The following is a 15091-nucleotide window of genomic DNA, read 5'->3' on the forward strand; positions in this document are numbered from 1 at the left end:
TCAAGCAAAACACCAAAAATGCAACAAAATGTCCAGAGCAAATGATCACTTAAGACATGTAATATCCAGGTATTTTAAGTATTAATCAACATCCCAGCAAAGTTAGCATATTGAATAATTAACTGTATTCCATGTTCATTTCAGAGTTCTTCACAGTAACAGAGAAACAGAAAAAATTTAAAGGCCCACTGACAAATGGATACAAAAAAATGTCATGGACAGCTGGTAGAATGGGATACACATAGACATAGACATGGTATATCATATAGATACATGACAGAATATTGTTCAAGCTTTGCAGAAGAGTCACTCACAATGTCATGTAAGGACTTGGGGACCCTACGTGAAATTAGACAGTCACAGACAGACAAATACTGCTTGTTTGGTCTTCCATGTGGAATCTAAAAATGTCAAACTCAGACCAGAAAGTGCAGTGTTGCTGCTGGCCCTAGTGGTAAGCCAAGGGCTACAGGCGAAGGTTGATGAGTGGAACGTTTCAGTATAGTTAGATCAGGAAGCTCTGGAATGAAATGTCCAGCACTGGGACTACAGTCAATATCTGCTGTGCATTTGAAATCAGCTCAGAGAGTGGATCCTATAAAAAGTATGCTAATTAGCTAGTGATGTTGTTTCCCGGATGCTCATGTGAGCAAACATTCAGGCCATAGTGTAGAAATAACAACTTTTTGTTTGTTTGTTTGTTTGTTTGTTGTTTTGTTTTTTGAGACAGGGTTTCTCTGTATAGCCCTGGCTGTCCTGGAGCTCACTTTGTAGCCCAGGCTGGCCTCGAACTCAGAAATCCGCCTGCCTCTGCCTCCCAAGTGCTGGGATTAAAGACATGCGCCACCACTGCCCGGCTGAAATAACAACTTTTAACTGATAGATAACTTCACCAGACTCCAGGGAAAGTCTGAAATGCAATGGAAGGCGCTGGAAGGTTAGAGTAACTTACTCATTGCTTAGATAATGTCTGACACTTGCTATGTGTGGTGATAGATCTTGGCTCACAAAGAACTTCTTCCAGAGAAACTATAATCTGAGGAGCCCTAGTTCAAACATCCTCCCTCCCCCTTTTCCCATTTTGTGGTTTTTCTGAGCCATTCTCCTGCCTCAGATTCCCTAAGGGTAGAATTATTGCTCTGGTCCACCAAGGCCAGTTGCTTTTGTTCTTGAAGCTACTCCAGTCCTTATACTAGACACATAGTTACTTACTATTACAGAAAAAGCAGCCAGTCTTTTTTAGTTTATCACCAAAACCAGGAACTAAATAAAACAAGAACTCTTAAGTATCTGTGGACTGACTTAGTGCTAAGTGTTACATCAGAAGCAGTAAAATGATCATCTAATAATAGGTATTGTTGTATATATGTATACACATATATATATATATATATATATAACATTATATAATATATAATAATAGGCACTAAGAAACCTTAATTCCATAATTGGGTCCCGAATGAGTCTAGTCTTTCATTGGTATTGGGCAATTTATTTCTCAGTCAAAAGCTGCCCTGTACTCTGTATAATAGCCTCTCAAATCTTTAACTTTATTGTAAAAGAATGAGATTAACATCTCAAAATAATGCAAAAGCTCTGAATCCTGAAATTTCAGTGATGCCTTACTCATTTCCATATGGCATATTTGTCTGTATACATACCCATATATATAAGATCAACATCAAGTGTCTACAATTATTTTCAACTTTCAGAGTGTACTGGCTGGTTCTGTGTGCCAACTTGACACAGGCTGGAGTTATCACAGAGAAGGGAGCTTCAGTTGGGGAACTGCCTCCATGAGACCCAGCTGTGGGGCATTTTCTCAATTAGTGATCAAGGGGGTAGGGCCCCTTGTGGATGGTGCCATCCCTGGGCTGGAAGTCTTGGATTCTATAAGACAGCAGGCTGAGCAAGCCAGGGGAAGCAAGCCAGTAAGGAACATCTCTCCATGGCCTCTGCATCAGCTCCTGCTTCCTGACCTGCTTGAGTTCCAGTCCTGACTTCCTCTGGTGATCAACAGCAAGATGGAAGTAAGCCGAATAAACCCTTTCCTCCCCAATTTGCTTCTTGGTCATGATTTTTGTGTAGGAATAGAAACTGTGACTAAGACACAGAGCATCCATGGAACTTAGACATCATGGTGTGCTTATTTCCTGGGATGCAACATCATGATTCTTGCCCATAGTTATAGCTGGTTAACAGAGCATCTGAATTGATACCACAGAATCTTGACTCCTAGCTCAGGAATATTTACTATCTATTGTATTTTTCTAAGTGATATTACGAATTCTCCATTTCATCTAACACTAACATTGTTGTGATATGAACATCTAAGACTACTCGAGCTTCCTTTTCTTTGATGATATCTTTCTGGAGCAGTCTCGAAGGGTGAAGGAAGTCATGATAATTGGCATCTTCAGTTCACAGGTCACTATTTCCAGTTCTCTTGAAGACATACATATATTTGATATGCAATCAAAGGGAGGAAGTAGAACCAAGATACAAGATGTCCTCTATCTCCATTCATTTGCTTCCTTCAGCACACCCTGGGAGGCCACTGAATTTTGTAGAGTAGATTGCTCAGTTTTAAATCACCTTCACCACTGGGTACTTGCCATTTCTTTCACAGCCCAAAGATTCTATAAGTTCAGTTATTAAATCTTTCTTCAGTCCAGATGAATATTTCTGAGTGCAGAGTTTTGTGGAGTTGAATCTTGAACTAATTACAATGTTAATGTCGAATTTGTAATTCAGATAGCTAATCCTGTTTTTTTTTTTTTCTTTTTGACAAGTCTAGATGCTGGAACTTCCCTCACAGAAAAGGACCTTGGTTATCAGCAGCTACTGAAAGCTGCTCCTATTAGCTATGGAAACAAATGAATACACAAATAAAAAAGACATCATGAATGCTAATTTGATCCCTGCTTCCATTCCATAACAAAGGAGATTTGAGTTTATGTTGAAAAATATAGAATGGCTTTATACAATTCCTTTGCTGTCAAACTGTTAGAAAACAGGTGCTTCCTGGGCTTCTGCAACCAGAGCACCTCTCCTGTTGTGGGGGGGTTGGGGGGGAGAACATTCATTTTTGCCTATGGAGCAGCGAGGCTAGCAGTGTGCCTTCCTTCTCCTGAGCCTTACCCTTAGTGTGCTTAACTACTGTCAATGTCATAAAATGACAGAGCTGGATGTGGCCTTTAGGGTCAGTCACCTGGCCTGTCTTCTGCTAGGGACTACATCCTTAGGTCAAATTAAGGCTGTAAAATTGAGAGACATCTATTTAGTGGCTTAATAGAAGAGATGAGGATGGGTGAAGTTTAAGAATACTCACAAGCTATAGGGGTTCTCCTAAATACTGCTTTTATTAAACTGACAGAATTAGTCAAATTACAACTCAAAAACGATTTAAAAATGTATGTGTGCCCCCTTTCCTCATTTGGACAAATATATCACATTTTATTAGAAACCCACTAATCAAGCACATAAGGAAATATTTAAATGAAATATGTAAAACACACCACTATTGATATTTATTTAAGAACATGGAATGTATAATATATATAATTCTACTATCAAACATCATCTACACAGGGTGCAGTTTAACTTTTAATATAAATGGAATACTTGATATGGCAGTGTGAGCCTTCTGGGGTCTGCATCTTCTCTAGAGGATATGTAATAACATAATAATTTTTGTTTATAGATGAATACATTTAGGCTTAGGAAAATCAAGAGATTGGTTCAGAGTAGTTCTGTTCATGGAATTCAAACATAATTACAGCTCAAGTGATCTAACCGAAGTGCCTAGATTCTTCAACCTGTCCTTTAGCTGGGAGATGAATGCTTCTCTGTCTCTCTGTCTCTCTGTCTCTCTGTCTCTATCTCTGTCTCTCTCTCTCTCTCTTTCTCTCTCTCTGTCTCTCTCTCTCTCTGTCTCTCTCTCTCTGTCTCTTTCTCTCTCTCTGTCTCTCTCTCTCTCTCTCTGTCTCTCTCTCTCTCTGTCTCTCTCTCTCTCTCTGTCTCTCTCTCTCTCTCTCTGTGTGTGTATGTTGGTTGGGATCCACTTTTTTATTCCAGTCCTGAATTCATTCCCATTTCTAGTCCTTTGGAAATAGAATGACTGGTTTCAACTCATAATCAGAGGAACCGGAAAGGCCCTTTAGCTGTGCTTCTGGATGTAGACTGCCAGTTTCCTCCTGTGAGGCACACCTCAGAAAGCTGGTCTTTTATACCTTCCCACAATCTCAAGTTCAGTACCTACTGGGGATACCAGATGCAAAAGCTTTCTCTTTTCCTTCCAGTGGATTTACAAGCAGAAAACTTTTGTACTTTCTGACAAATATTTTACCCCATTACGAGCACTCTAGATCTTCGGCAGATTGTATTTCTTCATTTTGCATCATCATGGGAACCTATTCTTATTTGTATCTTATTTTAAAAAATGCTGTTATATATTCTCATTTTGTCATTTTCCTGTAAGTAACCTGCTCTGTAAATGAAGGCTTCTTCCTCCCCCACTGTCCTAAATCCATTTCAGAGTCCATTGTCTTTATATTTCAGGTTTCATTTTGATTACTCTCCTGAACAAATTTAACAAGATGAGTTCACAGTAAACAAACACCCATGCATTATTGTTAAAGTACCACACAGTATGGCCTGCCTAACTCCAGGACAAGTATGTAAACAGAGGTGGTGGTGGTGGTGGTGGGGAATCCATCCCAATGGGCTTAGGAGGAGTGGATAAAAATAGGTGAAAGAAGACAGAAGGCAAAAGAGAGAGAGACCAGAGAAAGCAATTCTCAGCTAGGCTACCTTGTCAGGCAAGTTTACAGGCAGCATAGATCCATGGGGAATAAAAAAGGAGGTGACCAAGGAGAATGGCCTTGTAGCAAATGGCATTTTAAAAGTTTAAGAGCTAGCTGGTAAGAAGGTAGAGACTTTTATTTATTTTTAAATGATGATTATTTTTATTAGATATTTTCTTTATTTACATTTCAAATGTTATCTCCTTTCCTGGTTTCCCCTCCAAAAATTCCTTATCCTCTTCCCCTGCTCACCCACCCATCCACTCCAGCTTCCTGGCCCTGGCATTCCCCTATAGTGGGGCCTAGAGCACTCACAGGTTTATATGGGGAGAGACTTCTAACAGCATACAACTATGGCCCCCTGGTTGAAGGTCCATGTTATTTGGAAAGAGGATTACTTAAAACAATTTGACACCTTTTTACTTATGAAAAAAGCAAGACAAAATAAGAATATATTGAGTAGAACATATAGGAGGTTTTATGGTTATTCTTTGCAAGGTTTATTTTTTATCCTTTTTATTCTCAATTCTACCTAGGATATAGCACATTAAGTGAGAGTTTTTTTTCTTTTCTCATAAAGCAAAAGGCAAAAAGGCAAAAAGTTCCAGCTTCTAGAATTTCAAAGAATACTTCCATCACGACACCTGAGGACTAAATTGTTTACTTTGCATTTTCTTTCTAAATTAAACACAATGGAAACTTGAGCCTGCAGCCATTCCACTGTTTTCTGAAAGCGTATGATACACTGATCTTCTTATGGGGTGTCCCATAATGGGACGAGGTTTACTGGGATAGGGGGGAGATGTTGTTACTACCTGGCCTAATGACTGCCTGTGCGCCCAGATCTACGTCCTTATGACTCCTGTGTGTCTGCAACATCACATCCACATTTGCTGTGTAGTACACACAAAGGCCACAGTGAATTAATCAATTGTTTGTTATGCAGGAAGGCAAACTACCAAGTCTTTCTTTAAAAGGAGCACCTAGTCAGCACTATGAATATGAGTTACTGCTGGATTACTTGTTGGCAGTGTAGGAGGTGGAGTCCAAGGCCTCATTCGTGCATGCAAGCAAGCATTCTACCATGGAAACCTTAGTCACTTTGTACTATACATGAAATGGGAGGGTGTCTTCCAACTTTCAAACCACTTGGGAAGAATTTGCAAGCTGTAGGATACTTTAGGGCCACCTAAGAATAAATTGCATTAGGATAGTATCTTCGTGAGGTAATATTTATGTCTTTGCTACACAGACTTCCTGCTGGAACTAAGCAGCTATGCAGTGAACCCTGTTCTGGAATTTAAACAAGTATAATTAAGCAAGTGTAATTTCAGTATTCTTCCTAAATCTTTGCCCACAGAAAGAAATAGATGAGTTTGGTGTTCCTAAGGTGGTACTTGTCTGTCTTCTATACTCTTACATGAAAAATAGGTGTTCCACATAAATCACTGGCAAACAAGGAGGATAAAAATTGTTATTTCAGATGCTCTGAACTATTCTAGAATAAAATGTCTCTTATGCAGTGGCCTAAATAAAGGGAAGGAGTAGTAATTACTGTAATAGATAACAATGAGGTCAGAGAAAACTCTTAACAAAGCGACCATTATTTTCATGTGATTACCATTTCACCCTTTCAGGAGTTTCCTCTAGGTCATTTAAGTGCACGGCTCAATAAAGAAAGTGGTTGTTTTATTAGCTGGGCCTTGGGAATGTTTGTTTGAACCACTATTGTATGGATGTCATTATCTTTGATTCGGCTTCCAAAGTATCCATTCAAACTTTTCTTATCAATGTGCCTATCAGAAATGAAAACAAACCGCCATTTAACTCAACTGTCCTGTCCCAAGCTGTCAATATTGGAGTGACCTATGCTCTGTCTTCACAAGACGAACAGATTAGTTTGCAGGTAGCATTGCCTGGAAGATTTCGTCTTTCTTTAAGTCCCCGCTGGCATGTCTCTGGCTTTAGTCACACCACACATCTAGAGGCTAATCCCTTCTTCTGAAGCAGATCCATTTAATCTTCTCAAGCCAATGCCCACCTTTTTTCTTTTTATTGGAATAAAAAGCTACAGAAAAGGTGGCTCCCATCTCATAGGATCAATCTAAACAGCCACCATTTTATCTTTTTCTTCTTGTCCATGTGCACACACAGGTTACACTGGACTAGCTATGATTCTCAAATATGTTGTGAAGATGAAAGGATGGAGGTCAGATAGATACAAGATTCTGTTTAAACCCAGAAAATATGGCCATCCAAGTCCTACTTTAAGAAACCATGGCCATACACGTCTTCCTTTTCTGCCAGTCTTTCCTGTAATGATCTTTCTTCCCTGAAATGGCGATTTTCAACCATAAAAGGTTTGGATATTCAGTTTATGCTTGTAATTTGGATCCATGGATTCTCTTTGCAAAAAAAAAAAAAAAAAAAAAAAAAAACTGTCCAGTCTTACTCTCTCCAGCCTTGAGGCATTTATTTTCTTCTTGAGAGCGTTTAGGCGTGGCTGTCTATGAGAGCATCATTCTACGGTTCTGCAATTCAGCCACAAGTGAACAAGTAACTGTCACACCCAAATATTAAAGTGAGCATTCAGACCTGGCAGCTCCATCTGGATGGGGGGGGGGGAAGGGAGTGGGAGAGAGAAAGGGAGAGGGAGAGGGAGCCATCGGGATAACAGGAGCTTCAGATACTTTATTAGAGGCTAAAGAGAATCAAATCATTGAAAGTCATCCAAGACCTGAACAATGTCATTGTCAAACCTCCAAAAGAAGGTGCTATAGGGTTCTGTTTGGCACATAAGGAAAAAATTAGTATGAAGAAAATTGCCATGTTGAACCATGACCTAGATGCCTCAAAAAAGCTGCAGTTTTTTGTTTTGTTTTGTTTTGTTTTTTCTCAAAGCTGTAGCCAAATGCTATTTTAATCGAAGCCAAACTTTCTTGGTGCAACCCTTAGAGCTAGCAGTTTCCCAAGAGCATCTGCTGATATGAAAGAGTGCCATGGAGTAACACTGATAATCATTTAACTGTACTGCTGGTCTGCTTCCTACAAAGACAGTGAACTTGGACTCATTCTGTGAACAGTGTCAAGAAAGACAGAATAGATCCTGCTGCTCGGACCAGCCAACCCTCCCAATTGATAGGCAGATTGCAGATACAGCTCATTTTCCTCTAAACTCACTCACTTCCCTATCTTTCACACTAAAACTATTGATTACTGTAGTGCTCACAGTCTTAAACATATATCAGATATCCTAACATATATATGAAGGCAAAAGATGCTGAATATGGAGCATTCCTTAGTGGAATGAAGAGAGTGAATGTCAGGGGTAAAGCTCATACTGCATTTTCAGCTTATGAGGGATTTAACAGAGCACCTACTTTAAAAGCTGAGTATAGTACAAGCCTTGGTGTCTTTCTGGCTATTTTACTTTCGTTATAGTAAAATGCAAACTGGGTTATCAGCAATTTGCCTTTGTTTGATTAAACCTACACATTATCAGTGTCCAGGAAAAAAAAAAGAGGCTTTCTTCAATAAATAAATTACTTAAAGCTCTGAGTTATGGCCAACAAATGTCCAAATAAGAAAGACAACTCTTAAAAAAAATCCCAAGTATATACATATTTATGATGAATAATTGTGATGTGTCCACCTGGCCATGCTATCTGGTTTTGCTTTATTCTAGACATTTGTGTCAGAGTTTTGGTGATGACAGTAACTTTTAAATCTGGAGACTGAGTAACGCACATGACATTTTGACATATGTAATCCTCATCAATCAGTTAAAGACTTACAAAGAGAAGACTGACCCTACCAGAAGTGACAGAGAATTTTCCTCCCAGACAGTCTCTGAAGTATAATACTAGCTCTTCCTGACTTTTGGCGTTTGGCCTGACACATCACATCTTGTTGGTTTTTTAACACTTAGCCAACCATTGGACTTGGCACTGGGACACTGGCTAAGATTTCTGGCCTTGATAGTCTTCAAAGCTTCAATGTACTTCCATTTCTCTCTCTTCAATCCTCCCCTTTCCTTCCCTAAGGGGCTCCCCTTCCTCTGCATTCACTATGTATGTATTGACTGACTCAATTACTCAATTATTCTTACTTTATTTTTGGTATTTTGTGATAGTGTCTCCCTCTGTAGTCTATGTTGTATAAAGTGGGATCTCCTCTTAGCAGCTCACTATCAGTGCTGATCATTCCTTTCAGCATCAAACAGGACTCTTCCTCAGTTGGTACATAAGCATGAATCATGGCACAAATTCAAGTCATAGTCACCCATAGGATAACCTTTACTTCTTACATTAAGTGTTAAGAACTATGTCTCCCATGAGTAACTATCACATTACATCATAGACAACTAAGCTTAAGGTCATATATTCAAGTTCAATATGTGATTTATAGGAAAGCTTGTTACTACAATTATCTGAAATTCAACTAGAAGCCACATTTCTGTAGCATCATCATCTTTTAAAAGACATATGAAGGCCATAATCCTAACTGTATCTCTTTAAAAACCTGTCCATAAGGTTAAAAGGCAGTCAAACATCTTGAGCCATGATTCAGAAAAGTTTGGTGATATTCAAAAGTTGTTGGAAACACACTCTCTGAACTGTTGCACTAATGAGTGTATGGAAAAATAGATGGCTGGTATGCATTTAATGGAGAACACAAAGATTCCAATACTGAAGTTTCTGACTATATCATCTATGATCATCACCCTTTGTATGGGGTCTGACATGTGCAGGTGGTAGATACTTGTGTCAAGAACTAAGGTAATGTGAGTATCAACGTGTTGATTTTAATGCATTAAGCATTTTAAACAGTGCATGAACTATGCAAATTTTTCTGAAAAAGCAACACTTAGTATGTATATTCCTTCAAGAACACCCAGTCACATGAAGGCAAAGAAATAGACTGACCAGAAGTATTCCAAGCACAGTGTCATTTTCACTAAGAAAAAGTAGCATATACTCCCCAAGTGATTACGACCAAGATGTGGCATTTCTTTGCTGAATATTATACAAGGAGTATTCAAGTAAGCAACCTAGTTCTACAGGACGTGGATGGCTCCAGTCTCATTTTTAAGGAACTGTTATATATCAATTCAGCTTAGTTCATATTAGTAGGAATTATTTGAGTATATACTCTCTTCCATGAAAGATTTGGATATGTCCTGTCAATATATGACTCTGCTAATAGCTGAAGGTAGATATAAATTTTGATACTTATAGTAAAAGAAGTCAATTAAGCTGTCTGGAATCATGGTACTAATAAAGGAAATGACCGTGTTAAAATGGCTTCTCCTTGACTGGAAAATCTCCTTCCATACCTTCAAACCTCTCCAGAGAGTCACTTGGGGGTAGTAAACATGTGATATTAAAAATAAAACAAAGGCCCAGGAGTTGAGAGATGAACATTCCATTCCCTACTCTACCAGACCAATGTGAGACAAAACTACTACCATCAGGGCTCATTCATCCTCTCTCCACCATTGGCCAAATGCAGTTGCAACATTTTCCATGCCAGAGGACCTTGGCGTCCAAAGATGTATTAAGAGATTTAAAGCTTTATAAAGATTTTCAGAGATACAAATTCATAGCAATCAGTATCAGGGTTTTACATGTTTCTAAAAGTTTTAAATTTTAGAACTTTGTTCTCTGGAACTATTGCATGATTAGGTTGTAATAAAATACTTGATTAATACTTAATAAAATCTGGCCTAAAGATGTGGTCTAGTAATAGAGAACTAGTCTAGTATATACAAGTACTAGCTTTAATCCCCTGAACATCACAGGATAAAAACAAAAACAAAAACAACTCACTCTATCTGTACCAAGAATGAATGTACTCATGTGCTTTGCAGATATATATATATATATATATATATATATATATATATATATATATTGTATATGTGTGTGTGTGTGCTTTTTTATTTCTAGTTACTGACTTTCTGCTGCTTTACTAAACCCAGTTAATGATTGGGGCATTCTTCTGGAAACATGCAGATCTATATGCACATCACCACAAATACTGAGGACATCAAATAGATGGTGTTACCTAGAATGCAGAGACCATCCGTGCAGTTTTCAGATTCCTGGCTGAGACCTTCACAGAACTTGCCCCCATTTCTTGGGGGTGGAGCTGTGCACTCACGGATACGAAGATGTTCGCACTCTGGGCTGCAGACTGACCATTCACTCCACACTTCCCAGCTGCCATCCACTTCAAAGGAAAACAACAGATGCCACTGTCACTAGGAGTTGGCAGCTATGGGAAGGCTTAGCCACATGTTAAACAGACTGCCACTCCAATAAGAGCGAACTGAGAGGTCAAGGTATCTTTCTTCTAAGAGTTTATTTTCTAACTTAAGCTCTATCAGGATAAGACCAATGATTATATTTAGGCAAATTGTTGACTGACTGCAGTCTTTTGGTTGGCTAATAAGGTCAATATCTATTCTTTATCAGTCTTTCATGCCCAAGAGCATCACTGATAGGTAGGCAACTAGGTGTTGAACCTCAGGAGGTCTGTTGATGCAGCATGGGCTTACAGTTTAGAGTGGCAAATAGAGTAGACTGATTTTAAGTCCCCAAGTCCCCTAAACAATAAAAAGTTAAACCCCCATGAACTGATAGTGTTAAATGAAAACAGGTCACTGAAACCCCAAGATGGCAGAACCTACAGAAATAGAATTCCTTGGGTCATAGATTGCTGTTGTACATTGAAATGAAAAGACTGAACTTAATTCCATTAAATATCAACCCAAGAGACTAGGACAGATGTTTGAGGCAATTGCCCCATTACCTCCTAGGAATAGTTTTCGCCATGCTTATGTAGGTTAAGAGCTACAAGGTTTAATCTAAACCAATTAGTTAGAAAAAATGAAAAATTTAAAAAGTACTGAATCTGTATCAAAAAATATCAGAGTCCTAGTCTTGGTTTTACAAACTTGTCAGCTGAGAAAGTAAGTCACATGGCTTCATTGAACTACTTCTGTCATCTGGGGACAATAAAGTCACAATGGAAAGGTAAATGGCATGGCGTGTATGAAAGCATCCTGCACAGTACCTGGCACATAGTAAGCACTCAATAAATGTTTATAAAATACAAGGACAAATTAAACTCTGAAAACACACTGTTGGTCAGAGTCTCGCCTTTGCTTCTAAAGAAACTCAAATTGAAAATTTAAAGATATGAGGCTCTGGACAAGGTTCTTGGAATTAAACTTATGTGGTGCATATGAAACTCAGGAGCAGTTATATTCTCTGTTGGAGGACATGCTTTCTATAAAGAAAGCCACCTTGTACCTCATGTTGTTCTCATTTTGTCAACTGGGTTACAGCCAGGAAGAGAGAACAAAAGAACCTATAGGAGACACATTCAGTAAAATGAGATCTTCTACTACTTGGAAAGAAAGGCCAAGTGTAAATGCACACCGCTGCAGTAGACAATCTGCCAATTTTATTGCAAATAATTACCAACCTGAACCTGATAAAAGGTCAAGTTCTGGGTAGTTGTTATTTTATGCTTGAAGGCAGCTCTCCCAATCCCTGGTTACTATACTCAAATACATGCCATCGAGTGGGAAAGTCAAGGGGAGAAGGTGGTGGCTTAGTCTAACCAACACCACTATCACAAGCCTTGTGGAGAGGGTTTCACCCATGTTTGTAACATTACAGTGAATTCAGAATCAGCACCTTGGACAGAGGCAATGGTCTAAGACCTTGGACCAGGGTGATTTAATAACGAAGTGTACATTGCTTGCTCCACAGCACCTTAACAGTATTGGCGAATTATAAGGAGAAGGGAATCTGTGTATATCTCACCAGGACAAAGAGCAGTGCAGGTTATTTTCTGCACTGACATTCCCTCACAAAAGGCCCCACCATTGAGAGGAGCGGGGTTGGTGCAGGTCCGGGAACGTTTCTGCCATCCTCTACCACAGCGAACATTGCAGGCTGACCACTCTGTCCAGGAAGACCAGCCTCCATTCACTGAGAGACAAAAATGGGGAGGGGAGAAAAAAAGGAGAAAGGTTTGTATTGATGGCCTACTATGTGCAAGCCACTGCGCCAGGTACTGAGTCAGGTATCTGGGGAAGAAGAGATGGTTCAGAGTCCCACTTGCTGTTCTGTTGTGAGGCAATAGTGTTCCCTATTCTTCTGTTCTTCTGAAAGAGGAACCAAGAGACTATGCTTTGAAGGAAAACATTAACAATGGGTAGAACTCATCAGTAGATCTCTAAGGCACTTGAACGTCCAGAGAATAAAAAGAAAATACCGGCATTTGAATTTCTATTACTTTTAAGTGCTTCAAAAATAAATCCCTTGGCTCTTCTATTCTGGAAAGAAAAGCCTTTACTTAAGTAGTTGGGAATTGCCTTTATATAATGCCTGAGATCATCAGCAAACAACAATATTTGGTTTTGTGCATTTCATCTGGTAGGAAATGAACTGACTGGCAGTTTGGGAAGGAGGGAAGCCTAAATTTCCCGCTATGATTCTTTCCCAATATAAACTCAATGGAAATGAAAAAAAACTCACCATTTTATTATTTTTAATAAAGAGATAAATTGAAACTACCACTAGCTGTCTCACAACAGCTCAAGAACAAATGGATCAGAAAACACATTAATAGTGTTAGGAATGTTTTCTCACCTGGCAGAGGGGTGAAGTTGGACAATACTCTGTGAATGGACCCAGGAGCCTCCCAGCTCTTGCCCTGGGAAATTTTAGTGCAGTACATGGCTCTCTATATCTCTGATTTTTAGCCCTCCCTATGCCTTCCTGGCCTTTGGGCTGGTCTTACCGTAGACTACCACGGTTGCTGAGAGGCTCCTCCTCTTGGCCACGATGTTAGCTGCCATACAGGTATAATTTCCTGAGTCTGAGAGCCGGGCCTGTCTGATGATCAAGTTATGGTCAGCCCTGGTGTCAATGTTCTCATCCTGTTCAGAGTCAATGGGCTCCTCATTTTTCAGCCATTCCACCTAAAGGCAGAAAAGGATGTTTACAAGTTATCACAGGAATAAACTCTCTTCTGGAAATAGCAGGTGTGGACTTGTGATATGCTGGGAGAGAAATGGATATAACACACAGATGTGTGGTGAACATGCTTCTTTGAATTTCATACCCTGTCTGATTACTGAGCAAATCTGGCTCTATTTAGGAAACAGACACTGGAGATAACAAACTGAAAGCAGGAAAACAAACCTTAAATATCCTAATGACTTTGACCCATTTTCTCAAAATGTAACAGAGCACCAATGAATACAATTAGGTCATTTTCTTTTGTTATTAATCCAGTGGTGAAGATGACGATGATGACGATGACGATGATGATGATGATGATGATGAAGATGATGATGATGATGATGATGATGATGATATCTCAAAGCTGGGCAGTATAACTTAGAAGACTCAACACATATATTTTGGACTTGTACTTTGTGTTGAGAGAATACTTCATTCAGCAAAGTTTTAAATAAATATGTTTTCATTCAATGTTTGATAGAAGCCTAATAATGTAGACAAGCTAAAGAAAAGCAATCATAGAATCAAACATTTAACTCTCAGAATTCTCCAGAGTTGGAGATGCACCCTTCTGAGTGACTACTTCTCCACAGGTCCAATGGAGCCCACTTGAGCTTTGGAAGGAACACACTGCCCCATCATCATCTACCTCTGAGTAGTTTGCTCTTGGCATGCTCTTGGGAAAACACTTTGCACCTTTTAGTTCCACTTGGCTCCTATTGTTTTTCACTCTTATTTCCTGGGACACATGAGGAAGGCATAGGTAGAAGTTCTCCATTCCCTATTCTTCCCTAGTGGAGGTATACCACACTTAGTTCTTAAGTTATTAAGAATGGTAATCTCCCACGGTTTAACTGTGTCTTTTCTGCCTTTGGCTTCTGCTCCAAACATCTTCACTGTCTTGGGACAGCATGGGCACACATAGCATTTAGTTCAGGCTATCAACATATTCTGATAAATGTATGAAAATTATAATTTATTATAGAATCAGGATTCCCACGAGTTGGAGAACCATTCTCTCTCTTCCTATGCCTCCCTCACTTTCTCTCTCTCCTCCACTCCCCACATGCATGTGTGTGTGTCTGTGTGATCATTTGGGTCACTCCTCCAATGGCAGAAAGTATGCTAGCAAGTTCACAGAGAGCATGTGATCTTTATGAAAAAGGAGTCATTTAACAGATGAAAATGCAATCATGGTCTTCAGCAATATTGCTACAAGTACTGCCCATTCATGAGTGTTCTGAA

At 39.2% G+C, this 15091-nt stretch overlaps 1 protein-coding gene across 10 annotated transcripts in view; it reads right to left on the bottom strand.

Annotated features, from left to right (window-relative positions):
• Positions 1-15091, bottom strand: part of Unc5d (unc-5 netrin receptor D) — a 533275-nt gene that overhangs the window by 97889 nt on the left and 420295 nt on the right. For 5 of the 10 annotated variants that reach the window (XM_031339458.1, XM_031339459.1, XM_031339454.1 and 2 more), the window contains exons 5-7: positions 13623-13803; positions 12641-12808; positions 10872-11036 (exon numbers count right to left, since the gene is read on the bottom strand). In XM_031339458.1, coding sequence (XP_031195318.1) covers positions 10872-11036; positions 12641-12808; positions 13623-13803 — 514 coding nt within the window. The remainder of the gene's footprint in view (positions 1-10871; positions 11037-12640; positions 12809-13622; positions 13804-15091) is intronic. The other 5 variants (XM_031339462.1, XM_031339463.1, XM_031339461.1 and 2 more) reach the window with 2 other exon arrangements.

Source organism: Mastomys coucha, unplaced genomic scaffold (assembly GCF_008632895.1).
Source record: "Mastomys coucha isolate ucsf_1 unplaced genomic scaffold, UCSF_Mcou_1 pScaffold22, whole genome shotgun sequence".
NCBI classification, from domain to species: Eukaryota; Metazoa; Chordata; class Mammalia; order Rodentia; family Muridae; genus Mastomys; species Mastomys coucha.